The 16,882-nt window shown below is 43.7% G+C and overlaps 1 protein-coding gene across 1 annotated transcript; it reads left to right on the top strand.

Moving 5' to 3' along the window:
• Nucleotides 1-1,129: 1,129 nt before the first annotated feature.
• On the top strand, nucleotides 1,130-13,563 carry LOC147726475 (serine/threonine-protein kinase NIM1-like). The gene is made up of 2 exons (XM_086962729.1): nucleotides 1,130-1,255; nucleotides 12,814-13,563. The coding sequence occupies exons 1-2, from the start codon at nucleotides 1,130-1,132 to the stop codon at nucleotides 13,561-13,563; spliced, it is 876 nt and encodes a 291-aa protein (XP_086818855.1).
• Nucleotides 13,564-16,882: the final 3,319 nt, after the last annotated feature.

Consider the following 16,882-nt stretch of genomic DNA (forward strand, 5'->3'; position numbering starts at 1 on the left):
TACTGTTTCTCTTTCTCTATTTCTCAAAAAATGTCTTTTCATGATTATATCCTATTGACTTTGCGTTATCTTATGTTGTGATATTATGATGTAACATTTTTTTTTTCTGCTCAATAAAACTTTCTTAAACTGAAAAAAAAAAAGTTTTTGTGATTAGCTATATCTCCTACGAGAATCAATTCATATAGATTTGTATATAAGTGTATATATGTAAATATGAAGATCTGTACCTTATTGTGTTTTAAGTTTCCTTTCCTCCCCAAGTCCTGATGAGGCCCAGATGAAAAGGGCTGACACACGTCAACATTATCATAAAAGAGAAGCCCATTGAGATTAAATTGTTCAGTAATTGAGAAATACAGTACCCTGCGATAGTGTATAGGGCGCCAGATTAATTATGCGCTCCATTGGTACTGTACTAAGGGCTCTCTCTTTATAATGGGTTGCAAACCATAATTTATGAAAAGAAAGTGTTCCCTCGCAATCCCTTAAGAAGTTAGGGCTACAAGGATTCTTTGTTTGTTTATGTTCATGTGATCTTGTGTCTACGTATGTTAAATGTATCTATCGATGTATGACAAAAAACATTTGTTTGCATTATGTTGCGGTTTGTGCATTCAGATAATTGGTTTTCTGTTGACAAATATACTGATTTATAACTAGTTCATTGACTGGTGTGTGTTCGTCCATACTAAGAATACATGTTTTTTTGGGGAGAAATTTTCTCTTTTGAGGATTAATTAAGGTTTCCTTTATTGTTAAAACGATTGTCCCTGATCGATTTCGAAGCATCCAAATTGTTTCTTTGCCCTAGTGGCACGTGGCGGCAGTGTTTATTATTTGGGGACACTGACACACACGTCACCGACTCACCAAAGTCTGTCGCTGAGGAGCCCTGTCTGCACATGTGACGTGCAGTTATGTAACTGCAAGCGCACTGGCTGCAGGGCACCCATGCACCACCAAGCATAGTGGTGGTGGTGCGGTGCGCGGCGTAACCTTGCATGTGGTTCCCAGGGCCGTCAATCATGTAGCACGCCAACGCTACCAATGACGGCCCTGGACATAACTTTGGCCAGCCCTCGCGCAGACTAGAACGTAGCAGTGACGTGTCACATGCTCCACCACTATGCGCTCTCATGAGGAGTCTGTGGCAATGGCAGTGCTACGGGATTTGCTGCTGCAGCAGAAGAGAACCAACCCCTATACAGAGACCCTGGCTGCCATCACTGTGGAGTACTGGAGACTGAGTGAGGTAAGAGGGAGCTTAAACGGGTTTCGGAGCGGAGGAAAGGATCTTTGGTGAGTGGCAGTTCACAAGTCCTATAAAAAGAAGTGGGGGGGGTCAGAACTTATTTTCAAGGGCAGGATTCAGGCAGTCAAGTGAAAGATGTTCTTTCTTCCCTGTGCCGTGCAGAGGATCCCAGCATACCTGCTTCACTTGCATGAAAAGTATTACAAACCTTTCAACTCCAAAGTGTTCAATGGCTAGAGCTAGAACAGTACTCTGCCTAGAATCAAAGTATTTGTTGGAAACTATTTCTAAATATCCTCTGTTTTATGCTTGAGTCACTTTCAAGCAATTCTGTCTATTTCAGAGGGGATGAACACACAGATGATGAAGAAAAGTATTGAGGTGCAGCGCAGATTTCAGTAGAAAACACTGTCCCTCGTTAGGTTATTTTGAACACCGCATCCTTCTTTGTCCCATGCTATGTCTAATTTTGCTTCCACATCCCAAGTGTCCCTCAGGCACAGTTGGGGAACATCAGAGCTTGTTATACTCTCAAACTCTTTTTCAAATAATTATCTATTGCAGATGATGGTGTGTCGGCAAAACAGAACACCCCCGTGAGGAGCTTGATACCCTCCCTGCTCCTCCTCTTACTTACTACCACAGGCCTCACTGCCCCAGAGCAGAAGCCTCCACTGTTCCTCTTTGGGGGTGGCTGCCTATGGGGGTGGTGAGCAGAGACTTAACAGACAGAACAACAGACAGGGACATAAACAGTGCCACAACAGGTCAGAATGCTTCCAAAGATCTCAGTGCTCTCTCAGTGGAATTTACCTCTTCGGTAAAGCTTGCATAGAGAGTGAGGCAATGATATTATTTACTGGCACTGACTAAATGGTGCCAGAGGCAGGGCCATCCTTCGATAGAAATTCAAAGATTCTACAGGTTAAGTTCTTTTTTTGTAAGAAAATGTTATTGGCATTTCGCTTGACAAGTCCATACAATAAAAAGGACAACATCTACTCCACAAACAGCAGAATAAAACCATGTCAGGCTTATAAGGCGTCTCCCACTCCTCCCCACTTATGACAGAATAACAAAGCAGCTAAGTTGCTATTCGATGGATAGTGAAGACTAAAGTATACCTTAGTGTACCCACTTTGCTTAGCACTTGTGTTTTAGGAAGGCAACAGTGCTTTAAATGGGCAGGTACTGAGTACCAGAACTTTTTTATTTTGAGACGGAGAGTACATGCACTTCTCAAGAGTAACGTAATACGGTTAATTGGAGAGTAGCAGCACTTCTCAAGAGTGACGTAATACGTTTATTTGGAGAGTACCGGCACTTCTCAAGAGTGACGTAGTACGTTTAATTACAGAGTACCGGCACTTCTCAGAAACAAGCAGGTACTCTGGTACAGGGGGCCTGTTCTTCAAGTTTCCATTTCTAGCTTTGGAAGGCATAGGTAGGTAACATGCCTCAAGCTACAGTACATTTTTCAAGGGCGAGCACAGGATGTGATTAGTTTTTGCTTGTTTCGTTCACACCCAATTCTAGAGCTCAGCTTAGCAGTGGGCTGCCTGTGGAGGAGAAGTCGTGAGCTTCACCTGACTATTAGTGGCGATACTACATGTCTCTCGGACCTCTTTCAGGTGCTCGCCGTCCTTTTTCCCCAGCACCCCGTCCAGGGGGCGGCAATCTGAAGGGTAGCCCCGGGCGCCACAAGCTCTAGCTACGCCTCTGCGTGGAGCACCGTGTCTCTCTTGACCCTGATCGCTGTTGGGGGTCTTGTTCAGTTTTGCGAGGCCCGCACGCGTGAGCGGTGCCTCTGTTGCTGTCTTGAGGTTATGCGATGGCGCATGCAGGTGCAGGCACTGATTGTTTCCTAGGCACAGACCGCTATTGTCTCATGTCATGTCACAAATTCCACAACCTGCTCAGCCTGCGTTCACGTCAGAAACATGCATACACGTCTGATGCACCGACAGCCATCTTGGTTTGGGCCTCAAGGAGTTGAAGGGCGATTCCTGTCCTACGTTGCGTGCTCTGTGATGCGCACACAACATTATCTCATTTTCAATCCAGTCTGGCCAAAGTTGCGCATTTGGTGATGTGCACACCACAAGTACAGCATTTGAAGTTCGGCCTCATTCCTATTGTATTTGCGCACTCTGTGATGCGCACACCTAACTGGTAATTTTCTTCTTCTTTAATCTTGCATGCCATCTGACAGTCATTGTTAGCAAGCAGTCTACCTACGCATCAGTGCATGCGGTGATGCACACACCTTTTTTTTCTGAAATTAACTGTATGAAGTAAACCTTATTATTTTCAGGGAAGAACATTTACCTTTTCTTACTTTCAGCATGTGCACATTTGGGCATAATGGCCCACATGCATCATTGTGACATTTTGCACTTCCTAATTTGCGAAAAATAAGGAATCGCAAATTAAGAAGTGCAAAATGCTATGCATCATTATTTTCGGTATTCATTTGTGATTCGGTAAAAATCGCAATTTTTACCGAATCCCAAATGAATACCGAATTCTTAAGTTAATTTTCGCAATTCCCATTGATTCCTATGGGCCAAAAGGCCCAAGGAGTCAACGGGAATTGCGAGTGGCACTTTGAAAATTTCATGGGGGCAGGGGGGGGGGGGTATTTTTCGCATCATGTTTCACACACACATGTCCTAAGGACATGTGTGTGTGAAACATGAATGTTGAAAAAAAAACATTTTAAACACTTTTTCCAAATTTTCCGAGTGGTTCAACCACTCGGTAAATTTGGCACCCTAATTGCGAATTTACAGTTTTAAATTTAATGATGCATTGCTTTTAAGAAATCGCACATCTGCGACTTCTTAAAAGCACCCGCAATTTTAGAACTCGCAAACATGTTACGAATTCTAAAATTGCTTCATGCATCCCAAAAAGCACTTTTGCATTCGCAAACGGCCGATTTTAAGGAATCGCACCGTTTGCGACTACAAAAATGCTTGATGCATGTGGGCCAATGTGTTCACAACCGATACAGCACCCTTATAAGCTAAATGGTCATTTATATAGTGTTGTTAAACTGTCATTTATGCTGAATTGTTACATCTGTGATGGGCAGCAACTCACCCACGCACGGCCATGGATTGTGTTTTGGCACCGCCACCTTTTTTGCAAATAGCTGGTACTCCACCATTGCAGTGGCAGCAATGTAAAGGCACCTTCGATGCCTACCTGGAGGCTATTGATGGAGATACTTTTACTTCCAAGAAGAAAAAAGCTTTGTTGATTAATAACTTAGGTTCTGAGGGCAGAAACCTATTAAAAACGTTACCTTTTTAATTGGTAAGCACCCAAGTGAGTAGTGGTGATGAAGGGGACTTAATAATAGTTAATGACTATGCTTCTATTGTTAAAACATTGGATAAAAGATTCAATCCCAAAAGGAATGTCGTACTCAATCCTCACAAATTTTTACAACGCGCTCAGATCCTCGGCGAGGTCATTGATGACTTTGTGGCCACTCTTAGAGAACTCTAGCAGTCACCTGCAACTACAGGGAGATTAGGAAAGAAATGATCCCGGATCAATTGAAAGAACGTGTAACAGGAAAATTCAAGAGAAAGTATTGTCTTCTGATGACCTCGATCTAGAGACTGCCCTTTCCTTAGCTAGAAGATTTGAACACTCTCAGTTTTGTGTGAAAGAAATGTGTAGTACCACTTCACCTGAGGAGGTTAAATTGTTGAATGCCAAACCCAATTTTAAACCTTTGAAGGGGCCCATTACCAGTTCTGTGCGTCCTATTACACATTCAAAAACCAAAATTGAGCAAGGAGAAATTATATGTTTCTGTTGTGGAAGCAAATCACATTTGGGGAATGCCAAGTTTTGTTTTGCTTTAAACCAAACGTGTTTCAAATGTGACAAAAAGGGTCATTCCGCTCAAATGTGTAAAGCTGCTACCTTGAAAGGTCATGCATAGATGGTAAAAAGCATTGTAGAAGATATGGCTGATTCTGATGATGAGAGTTATGAGTTATTGATGTTATCCTCTTCGTCTTCACAAGCTAAAGGCATTGTTGAAATATCTTCCATTTGCAGGGTCCCACAAGAGGAAATCTCCCGCATATAAGGTTAAGGTCAGTGGAAAGTGTATCATTTTTTTTAGCTGATTCTGATTTCCCTTTCACACTCATCAATACAAAGGATTTTGAGGGGTTGGACAGCATCCAAATGCAGCAACCCAACATCAGAATCTTCGCTTATGGGTGTAAAAGAGTAGACGTTCTAATGAAGTTTATGGCAGACCTTGCTTTTGGTGAGGATTTGGCTACTGGAACAGTGTATGTGGTGAAGGAATGGTCAAATGTGTTGGGGTGGGATGAGCAGGTCTCCCTTGGCATCATACTGGACCACAATCATCCTGACATGGTGGTGTCCAGGAGTTCAGGCAATCAATTCTATAGCTTGCCTCCACCTAGTTCAACCAGTGTGTGTGTGGTTCCCCAGGTGTCAAGCAACAAGTGGTTACAAAATTTGCCTGAGGTGTTCAATGGGGATCTTGGAAAGTTAAAGCATTGGCGGCGAGGTAGGAGAAGGATCTGCCGCCGGCGGTGGCTTTCCGGATACGAGGAACTGTGGCGAGGGCGAGGTTGGCTGAACGGAACGCACCTATTCCACCATATATGTAGTATTTAGTTCTTATGTACATTAAAGTACTTTTGTTCTTGCAAGTCAAGCACTTGGCTCGACAATCATTTATTATATTAATATGTGCTTGTGAGTGCTGAGTAAAGGCACCCATCTGCTACCTCCCTGAGAAGCCTGTGACTGCTTGCCATCATGCCACTGAGAATCAAAGGGGTTTTACTTGGACCAGTTTGAAAACCCATGGTATGATGGGCCTTGGGACACAAGAGGCAAACAAGATCAACACCCACAGTTAAGACCCAGTAGTCCCTGTTTGCCATGTAGCCCCATCTGACAACTGGTGGTAAGCGGTGTGAGATCCTGAAAAAGCTTGATCCACCTTTCAGCAGTAGTTTATTAAGTCCAGCCTGTCCACAGTAGAAGCTGCACCTAGCAATGTCAGATGCAAGGTGAGTGGGTATAGTCCTTGACATCCTATCATTAGATCAGTTTAGGGATCTGTTTTTGGATAGACGGTTGGAAGACTCTCAGGAACAACATATGAATTACTTGTGAGATCAGGTAGAGAAACGGGTGGGGAAGAACGAAATAGTGAGGTCTCTGGGGAGGTGCCATGCTAGGAAGGAAGGGAGGGAGTGTCCAGGATGTAGGTAGCTACATGCTGGCCTTCAGAAGCCATATTGCCAAGTTATGAAAGAAATCTTCAGACAACTTGGAGACCAGCCAGGAAGTGCTGAAGCAGTGGTACAACCAGATGACTGCCCTTGTGGAATTGCAACATGGGCAGAAAATGTGGGTAATAGAACCTGAGGCACTCCAAGACTGTTGGACGGGGCCCCAGGGATCGTTGACAGGATAGGGGAAGCCCACCTCCCTGGTGGGCCTCAACACACCCAGACACCCATTCAGGGTTCTCCACCTCAACCGTCTTAAACCCCACTTTGAGAGGTTTGAGGTCACCATGTTGTTGGTGACAGATGAAGGGGAGGAAGAGGAGAGTGAACATCTTCCTCACCTCTTAGCCTCCAAAGAGAAGAATGAGTCAGTCAGTGGAAGGTGTGAATCTTTTCCCTACCCTAACTTCTTAACAGCAGAGAGAAAGGCACTAGTTCCTGGGATAATTATCCTCTCAGTTTTCCCTCACTCCTGGGATTACACACTTGTGTACCTATGACATTGATACAGGAGACAGCCTCCCTGTCAAGATCAAAACCTATAGGCTGTCAGACAAAGTGAGGGCCAACATTAAGAAAAACGTTTCCTAAATTCTGGGATTAGGGGTGATTGAACCTTTCAGTAGCCCCTGGCACAGCTCTGTGGTGCTGGTACCAAAAGCTGCCTCAAAGAGCACTACACCTAAACTCATGTTCTGTGTAGATTACAGGTGGTTCAATTCAATCACCAAGACTGATGCGTATCCCATTCCACAGGTGGATGAACTGATTTGACAGATTAGGGGCTGCCCAGTTCCTAAGTACATTTGACTTTACTTCAGGAAACTGGCAGATCGCCCTAATTGATGACGCCAAGGAGAGGTTAGCCTTCTCCACTTCAGGGGGTCACTATCGGTTTAGGGGGAGGCCCTTTGGATGAAAGAATGCCCCTGTCACCTTCCAGAGGTTGGTGAACCAGGTGGGGTGGAGACCTTCAGTGCTGCTTACTGACGCAACTGTCTTCAGCAGCAGCTGGAAGGACCACCTCTTCCAATCAAGGAAGTACTTCAGGCCTTGAAGGTTGCAGATCTAACTATCAAGGCCAGTAAATGCCGGATAAGACAAGAGTCTATTGTGTACTTGGGACACCTGGTGGGCGGGGAGTAAGGCGCAGCCCCTCCAGGCAAAAATAGGCCTGGAAGCCCTCGAAGACTCAGACAAAGGTGAGAGCCTTCATAGACATCACAGAATATTACAGGAAGTTTGTCAAAGGGTTTAGCACCATTGTTGCCCCCTTGACTGCTCTGACATCAAAGAAGCACCCCAGAAATGTGATCTGGACCGAGGCATGCCAAAAAGCATTTGACTCCCTAAAGCAGGCCACATGCAAAGCCCTGTGCTCAAGGACCCTGAATTTTACAAAGAATTCGAAGTACCGCGGCCAGCGCCAGCCATGCTGCCCGTTTGCGGAAAAACTAGTTAACTCAATGGTCTAGAGCGGATCTCCTGGCCCTTAATGTTACTACCTGCCCCAAGCCTCACGGCTGTGACCTGACGACAGATACAACTTTAAGCTTGTGCACTGATAGCAACTGGGCGCCAGGAGTCCCAGGCTTAAGGGATGTTAAGAGAGAGCAGAGTGAGTCGATTGAACAGATTAGGGCATGCTTAATAAATTGTAGATCCTTATCAAAGCATGCAGAGGAGCTGTGGTTGTTACTAGTAGGAAATGAGTATGAGGTCATGTTTTTAACTGAAACATGGCTGAAGGATGATACCCTTGCAGCAGTAGCATTAGCTATGCCTTCTGGGTTTAAAATATGCTGCGCAAACAGGGAATGAGGAAGAAAAAAGAGGAGGGGGTAGCGATCATCTTCAAGGACTCTTGAGACATAGCTTCCTTAGTATTACTGAATAGGGGCATGGTCGAGGGCCTACATTTTTGCATCAAGACTAGCCCTACAACCTCTTTCTCAGGCCTGTTGGCATATAGGCCTCCAGACTGCCTACCCAACATATACCTATGCAATTATATTGCACAGAAATGCCTCTTATCCTCAAATTTTACTGCATTAGGGGATTTAAATCTGCATGTAAAGGATCCCACTTGTGTTCAGGCAATGCAGATGGTCTCCTCGCTGGAAGGCGCAAATTTGCCCCAACTTGTTAAATTCCCTACCCATAGAGCAGGGCATACCCTTCACCTGAACTTTTCTAATATATCGTCCTTGAAAACGGAAGTGCCAAACCAGGTGGTCTGGCACTTCCGGACCATTTTCTTATTCCTTTCTCTTTTAACTTGGCAAAACCTGACTTGCTTGAGAGTGCTAGATACTTTTTAAAGGGAAACTGGAAGAAGTTGACAGCTGAATGCTTAGACCCAGTTTTGTTGGCTAGCCATCCGCCTCTATCTCTAGACCCTAATGCATATACTTTGGCCCGACATAATTGGATTGCCCCGCGGTAAAATCTACGGTGCCAGCCAGAGTTACTAAATCCATAGGGAAATTGCCCTCAGCTCCATGGTTCTCCGAGTCGCTTAGGGCAATGAAAAGCAAGTGCAAGCGCTTGGAACGACAGTGGAGGGTGGATTGTGATGCTTCTGCTAAAATGACATATAAGAACTCCTTCAAGAAAATGCACAAATTCATGAAGGAGGCAAGGAAAGATCACATTGCCAAGTGTATTGATAATTCTGATAGTCCTGGCAAGGCAATTTTCAAGGTGGTCAACTCCTTCCTTAAGCCCCGTGAGCTGGTAATCGACACCCAGCCCTCTCTGGCGCTTTGTGAGCGAATATCGATTTTTGTCGATGATAAAATCAGCAAGGTGTTGTAGTGAGGGCTGGGCCTTGTGGCACACATTGCTGTGTTAGCATAGGCTTATTAGAAGTTTAAACGCCATTTTACCTTTTGCTGATTTTTGCACACAACACTGCATACAGTTGTTGTTGTAAGTTAGGCTGCGTGAATTCCTTCACATGAGAAAGACTTGTTTTTGGCATCCCTAGACTTACATCGCAAACTCAGTCTGCACAGTGAGTGCTAAAGCCTCCAAGGTTATCATAACAAGGTAGATGTTGTTCGGGATGATCGGGTCACGTTTTAGACATACCATACATGCAGCTGCAAGCCGACGCAGATTCTGGCGCCTTTAATATTGCACTGTAGGCATGATTTGGGGCACGTGGAAGAATTCCGTTTTCCAGAAAGACAGAGAGCTTTTGCAGATCCTGATGTGATTCCCTTCTGCTGATCTTGGAGGTATGGGGTCCCCCGCACAAGCCTAAGAGACGTGCTATATTTTGTAAAACATACAGCCTGATTCATCAAAGACCCGTTTTGCGAGTCTATAATAGCGATTCATAAGGAATCGCTATTACAGACTCGCAAAACGGGTTCATGTAGGAATCGCAAAAAGAATTGCCATTCCTACACATTCCTTATTTGCGATTAGCAAATTGCTAATCGCAAATAAGGAATAACTCCCCATTCATTCCTATGGGCCAAAAGGCCCATAGGAATGAATGAGGTGTATTCCTTATTTGCGATTAGCAATTAGCTAATCGCAAATAAGATAGCGATTTAAAGGGTGCGCTGGGTGTCCAAAGGACATGTGTGTGTGCAACATGCAACTTAGAAAAATGCTTTTAAAAGCATTTTTCTAAGTTTTCGCTATTTACCACGAGGTTTGACCTCGCGGTAAATAGCGGGCCGAAATTGCGAATTCGCAATTTTTAAATGGATGATGAATTGCATTTAAGGAATCTCAAATAGAGATTCCTTAGATGTAATTCCTCGCAAAATAGCGAAATCGCTATTACCGATTTTTGCATTTGGGATGATGAATCCCAAATGCAAAAATAGCGCTCGCAAAGGGCCAGATTCTGAGAATCTGGCCCTTTGCGAGCAGATTTCGGCTTGATGAATAAGGCTGATAGTTCTTAGCTAGGGAGGGTGTTACACTAGCCACTATAAGACCTGTTTTCACCATCATTGTAATATGATTTCTCCTTTTGTGTTTTATAGAGTTGTAACAATGCTGATCATATTATTTCTAATCATATGTCTGCTTATGTTAGCAAAGATATTGCATCTTAGAGCACGTCGTTAAAATAAATATTTTAACCTTTCCCGTGTCTCTTTTTACTCCTGTTGTGGACTGGTATGAGAATATAACGAAAGAGTGTTCTTGCTTCCCACCATGCCTGAGTATAACCTAAGTCGCATGTTCTGGGTTGTCTAATCATTGGTTCCTTTGCTATAGGACGAAGAGCTAATGTGACACTGATGCTAGTCGGTTAGGGTTTCTAGGTACTGAGGTGAGTTTTTTGGTCCATCACAATTCACTGAGGTCCTGGGTCTCTGTGCACAGTTCTGTGTAGGAGCAGAATCCCTGCAACAGTGTACAATTCCTTTTCTGCTGCAACTGCTACGGTTAAATCTGATGTGATAGTTAGGAAAGCACCCATGCCTCTCCTCTCTAAATTTACTCCTATCTCTCAGAAGGAAGCACTGGCTGTGATCCAGATCTGCAAGTAAGGCTCGCCGGAAGACCTGTGCCCTCCTAAACTGTGGAAAGAGTTGGCAAATTCCACTAGCGATGTGCTGTCCAAAATATGGAACACCTCCCTTTCCTCTGGCATCTTCCCTGATCTATGGAAGCACGCTACTCTACTTCCCCTTAAGAAGAAACCTAATGTGGATTCAGGGGAATTGAACAATTACTGTTGCCAGCCCCAGCAAAAATGCTGGAAAAGGTAGTGCAGCTGCAATTGACCTATTTCATGGAGAGGTACAATATACTGCATGACACCCAATCTGGTTTGCGAGCTGGGTTCAGCACAGAGACAGCGCTATTAGAGGTATCAGACTCAATTAGAATGGTATTGGATTTAGGTGCATCAGCTATGCTGGTGCTCCTGTATCTCTCAGCAGGATTCGATACTGTTGACCATTCTATACTGACTCAACGTCTCCTGGACAGCAGGGTTAATGGCACAGCCCTGGCCTGGCTGAAGTCTTTCCTCCATTTGCACACTCAAAGGGTGGCCCTACAACCACATCAGTCCACTCGCAAGCATTTATGGTGTGGGGTGCCACAGGTGTCGGCGATAAGCCCACTGCTGTTCAACTTATATCTAGCTCTTCTATTCACTTTGATAGCCAACTGGGGTGTGAAGGAGATTTCTTTCGCCGACGACACCCAGCTGGTTTTTCCTTTTAAGTATCAGTCCGAAGACTCTTTTAAGTGCTTTAAAGGCTGCTTAAAAGATATTGCAGGCTGGATGAACAACAACAAACTTAAATTGAATGCCGACAAAACTGAAGTGATGTTCTTTGGCAAAACCCAGCACCCAGCGGAAATGAGCTCACCACCCGCACCAGCTGTCTATGCAGAAAATCTGGGAGTTAAATCGCAGGCTGATTTATCCTTCTCTGCCCAAATTCAGCAGGTTACAGCCGCCTGCTTCAGTAGCTTGAGAAACCAGCGTAAATGTATACACCTGCTGCCTGAGAGCTGTCGCCGGATAATAGTCCATGCCACAGTAACTGCCTGGCTGGACTACGCAAACGGCCTCTATATTGGCTTACCGTCTTATCTTGTTAGGAAACTCCAAATGGTCCAAAATGCGGCTGCGAGATTGATCAAACGTGTTCCTTTTCGGCAAAATATCTCTCCGCAAATTAGAGAACTGCATTGGCTTCCGGTAGCCAGGAGAATCAAATTTAAGACCTTAACCCTTGCTTTTCGGGCATTTCATGGAATGTGCCCTTGCTATCTGAAACAGAGGCTGGGTGTCTACACGCAGACGCTTGCTTTGAGATCCAATTCACAGAAATTACTTTGCACACCACTAGTGAAGAGAACCTGACTGGGTGGCAGATCTTTTATGTTTGGGGCGTCCAAATTATGGAATTCCCTCCCTAATTCCTTGCATCAGATCTCTTCTGAAACACAATTTAGGAAGGCAGTAAAAACATGGCTTCTTAACCTAGCTTAAAGATTTTGCTTCCATGCCATTTTGAATAATATCAATAAGTCACAATACTAGTATAGATCCTTGAGAACAAAGCCAAAGTTGTGTAATCCAGATCAACACTAATCACAACCAATCTGCCAATTTACTTTGTATTTTGGGGGTCATTTTGGTCTCTTTCTGATTGGCCAACAATTGAATTATTGAATTAACAGACTCCAATTTTTCTGAGTGAAGGAATACAATTTGCATATGGTAACACTGTCTTCTCTTTGCTTTTTTCCTCTTTCTCATAGCATGATAACCAAATAATTCACAGAGACCTAAAAGCAGAAAATGTCTTCTACACCAGTAACACCTGTGTGAAGGTCGGTGACTTTGGCTTCAGCACCATAAGTAAGAAAGATGAAACTCTGAACACTTTTTGTGGCTCCCCTCCATACGCTGCTCCCGAGCTCTTCAGAGATGAGCACTATGTTGGCATTTATGTGGATTTATGGGCACTGGGCATCCTTCTCTACTTCATGATGACAGGGAGCATGCCTTTCAAGGCAGACACGGTTGCCAAACTGAAGAAGAGCATCCTTGATGGGGCTTACAACATCCCTTCATACGTTTCAGAGACTTGTCAGAAACGGATCCGTGGGATGCTCCAGCCAATACCAACTGAACGATGCAGTGTTGTCTACATAATGAAAAGCGAATGGATGAAAGGCATTGAATATCCCAAGTCCTTGGAGCCCTTTAAACTGGACCCAAAGCACTTATCTGATACTGGTTCTCTGAAAGATGAAGACATTGAAGTTAAGAGCACCTTGGAAAATCTAGGGATCACAGAGGAACACATCCGAAACAACCATGGCAAAGACTCTCGAAGCTCCGTCACTGGCATCTATAGGATAGTACTACACAAAGTCCAGAGAAGGAGGGCAGTTGAGATTGTCCCAATCCTAACAAGCTCAGAAAGCAAGGAAAAGCTCTCAAAGAAAAATCACAGATCCTGTCGACAGATAAGACATACCTCAAAGTTCTGCACAATTTTATGAACTTTATTAAGGTCCTTTCTTAACTTTTTACCATATTGTTAGTGTACATTTTGTATTTTTTTAAATAAAGCTTGAAGTATGCCTTTGAGTATGTCCAATTGATTATTATTCAAATTAATTTTCTTCAATGCACTGCATTCTATGTAACGTGGATGTTTTGTAAAGAGTTACTTTATATAATTGTCAGACAAGTTTTCTGATAAAAGACAGAATAGTGCTTGAAATGTCCTACCTCACCGCTTTAGGATTAAGGAGGTTGGTTTGTAATCCTTTTGCATGTGAGGATGTTTCCGTGCAGGTTTCACTGAGTAACTGCAAAGGGAGGAGGAATCGGTTTAAAAAATGTATCCCAAGTCCTAGCAATAACTTCTCATTAAATCTATCCAAACTATTAAGCAAGTACTCTGAGTGACAGACTGAATACTAAGGTTTTCCATTTTACAGAGGCAGTTTGAGCCTAAGAAAATATTAGTCTTGGCAGACATTACCACACCGCGGAAGCCACTGTCTTTCTATCTGTTAAGTCATTAGAATTGGCTTAAAGCATGTCTAAGTGTAATTGCTCTTCTTCTCTTTCTTCTGGAAAAGGGATCATGTGATATTAATATTCACAGATGTGTCTTGTGTCGAAACCTTATGATAATGGTATTGAAATACATTGTATAGTATTTGGTATTTATGCGTGTAGCTGTGATGCAGTATACAATGGCTCAGGAACGTTTGCTGCTTGCCATGTCATTCTACTTGTCATTCTGCTTACAGAAATGTTCAAGATGATACAATACTTTGTAGTTCAATACAGATTGTAAAAGGTTGTACTATGCACTTTATTTGTAAAACGTATAATAGTATCCAGCGTAATACAACATATTTTTACACAAGTAACATGGCTGTTCTCTAATTTTTGTTCAAATGGTTATGTATTTTATTTTTAGGCATAAATAAAGGTTACAGTCTATTTTATAATCCAAATGAATTAAACTATGTTCATGTTTCTGTGTGTGCCTTTTATGTGTAGAACATACTAAAAACTTAATTATTTCTAGGCTTTGTGTGTGAATTTATTGCTTTCGAGCCATGGCAGATGCTACATGAATACAATGAAAAACAAATCCACCTACAACGGAGAAATCTTGGCTAATCAACTAATACCCTCCTGGCTGTAATATTGGGGAAAGGTGTTTCTAATAAACTGACCAGTTACCCACCTCTAGACAATTTTAACAGGTTTCAGGGTGAAATATTGAGTGACAGCATTAGTTCACACACTTTGAGTGTGCTATAATAAATGGTTGCAACAACACAGATAGGAGGGGTACCTGAATCAGTCATCAACGCCATACACCACAATCATTACTAAAAACCTATAAATCTCTGACGTGACAAAAGCTGATGCCTATCCACATGAAATACCTCCAGAGAGCAAGACCCTATGGTTAAGCCAGCCTCATACCACCAGTCAGGATCTGTCCTCTTTAAATAACTTTCTTTCTTTCATAGCACAGAGCATATATTCCATCATGGACAAACGCCGTACCTGATCTGATATAATCACTAAAGGGTTAATATACCTTTTGGGATGTTCATTTATGCAGGAATGGAGTGTATGAGATTCTTTCAATTTGTCCTCTTGCTCTGCAAACTCTATTAATAAGAATTTCTCTAATTACATCAGCTCTATTAAAATATTGGAAACTGGAAATTTAGGCTTGGGCCCCCTTAAGTATAATCTAGATTCATCCAAACCTAGAAAATGTTGGGCTGTTTCATTACTTAATTGATTTCAGGAGCTAATTTGTTATTAGGTTTGTTTGAGAAATAAAAATTAATTGAGATAGGAGGCTTTCCAGTCTCTATGCAGTTAGATCTATGAAGGGGTACAGAGGAACAGCTGTGAAACATGGGTCTTAATATGGGTGAATATAGGAGACTGATGGCACAATACAGTTGAAGTTTCCAGGATTTAAAGTAATGTGAATACTCACATGTCCTTGGTTAGATCTACATAAGATGCCAATAGACTTCTGAGTTTGAGTTTAAAATATTTATAGAGCGCACGTTCACCTGGCGGTTTCATGACGCTATAGAGTACTGAACCCAAAAGGACAGGAAGATCAAGAGGAGGCAGAGAAAGCGGTTATGATGAAAAGGCTTGGGAGAAAAGAAACGTTTTAAGCGCCTTTCGGAAGAGTGTATTTTGGGTGGAAGATCTGAGGTGAACGAAGAGAGAGTTCCAAAAAGCAGGGGCAAGTGTAGAAAATGTCGTGCCTCCCCACTTTTTGCGCTTGAAGCGGGGAACTGTCAACAGTTGTCGAGAGGATGAATGCAGTTCCCTGGCAGGGGCGTAGGCTTTGATTTCCGAAGAGATGAAGGCAGGGGCTGCGCCAACCCGGGCCTGAAAAGTAATGCAGCCCATCTTGAACTGAGCTCGTTCTCGTATAGGGAGCCAATGTAAGGATTTGAGGAGGGGAGTGACGTGGTGGGATTTGGCCAAGTTGTAAACCAGCTGTAATCGTTGCATTCTATAAGCGGGCATGCCACAGTAAAGGGCGTTGCCATAGTCTAGGCGAGAGATTACCATCACCAGGACTATGAGCTTGAGGGCAGACGGGGGAAAAAACGAGAAACTTTGTGGATGGTGCGGAGTGAGAGGAAAGAAGAGGACACCACTAGACTGACTTGGGAGTGCAGAGTGAGTTGGTCATTCAACTTAACCCCAAGAGTTTTTACAGAGGAAGATGGAGAAGGGGGGGGCCTAGGAAGGGGGGACAGAAGAGAGAGGCCCAGGGACTGGAGCAACCACCTGTCAGAACCAGCTCCGTTTTGTCTGAGTTTAACTTCAGGTGGTTGTAATTCATCCAGTCCCGGATAAAGGTCATAACAGACTGGAAGTTGATCATGGACTCAGGGGATGGGGATAAGGAAAAAATAAGCTGAAGGTCATCCGCATAGTTATAGACGGAGACCTCCATTTGTTGAAGGGCGAAAATGAGAGGGGCAATGTACAAATTAAATAGAAGAGGGGAAAGGGAAGAGCCCTGGGGAACCCCGTATTGTACTTCGCGGAAGTCCACCGAGAAGTCGCCCAGGCGCACTGCCTGGGTGCGGTCCCTCAGGAAGGAGGACAGCCAGACCAAGGCCGAACCTCCAATCCCCGCCGCCCTGACATGGGAGAGTAAGATGGAGTAGTCAACCGTGTCAAAGGCGGCGGAGAGGTCGAGGAGGACCAGGGCCTGGGGGTGGTTAGTGTACATGCCCTCTCTGAGGTTGTCGAGGACCGATAGCACCACGGACTCCGTGGAGTGTGCGGGGCGGAAAC

This window comes from Lissotriton vulgaris, chromosome 3_1 (assembly GCF_964263255.1).
Source record: "Lissotriton vulgaris chromosome 3_1, aLisVul1.2, whole genome shotgun sequence".
Taxonomy (NCBI): Eukaryota; Metazoa; Chordata; class Amphibia; order Caudata; family Salamandridae; genus Lissotriton; species Lissotriton vulgaris.

What these genes read in the sequence shown, in the direction of transcription:
- LOC147726475 (XM_086962729.1), top strand. Translation starts at nt 1,130, where the DNA reads ATGCGCTCTCATGAGGAGTCTGTGGCAATGGCAGTGCTACGGGATTTG. An exon ending in AGTACTGGAGACTGAGTGAG is followed by an intron (nt 1,256 to 12,813) that starts GTAAGAGGGAGC and finishes TCTTTCTCATAG; the next exon opens with CATGATAACCAAATAATTCA.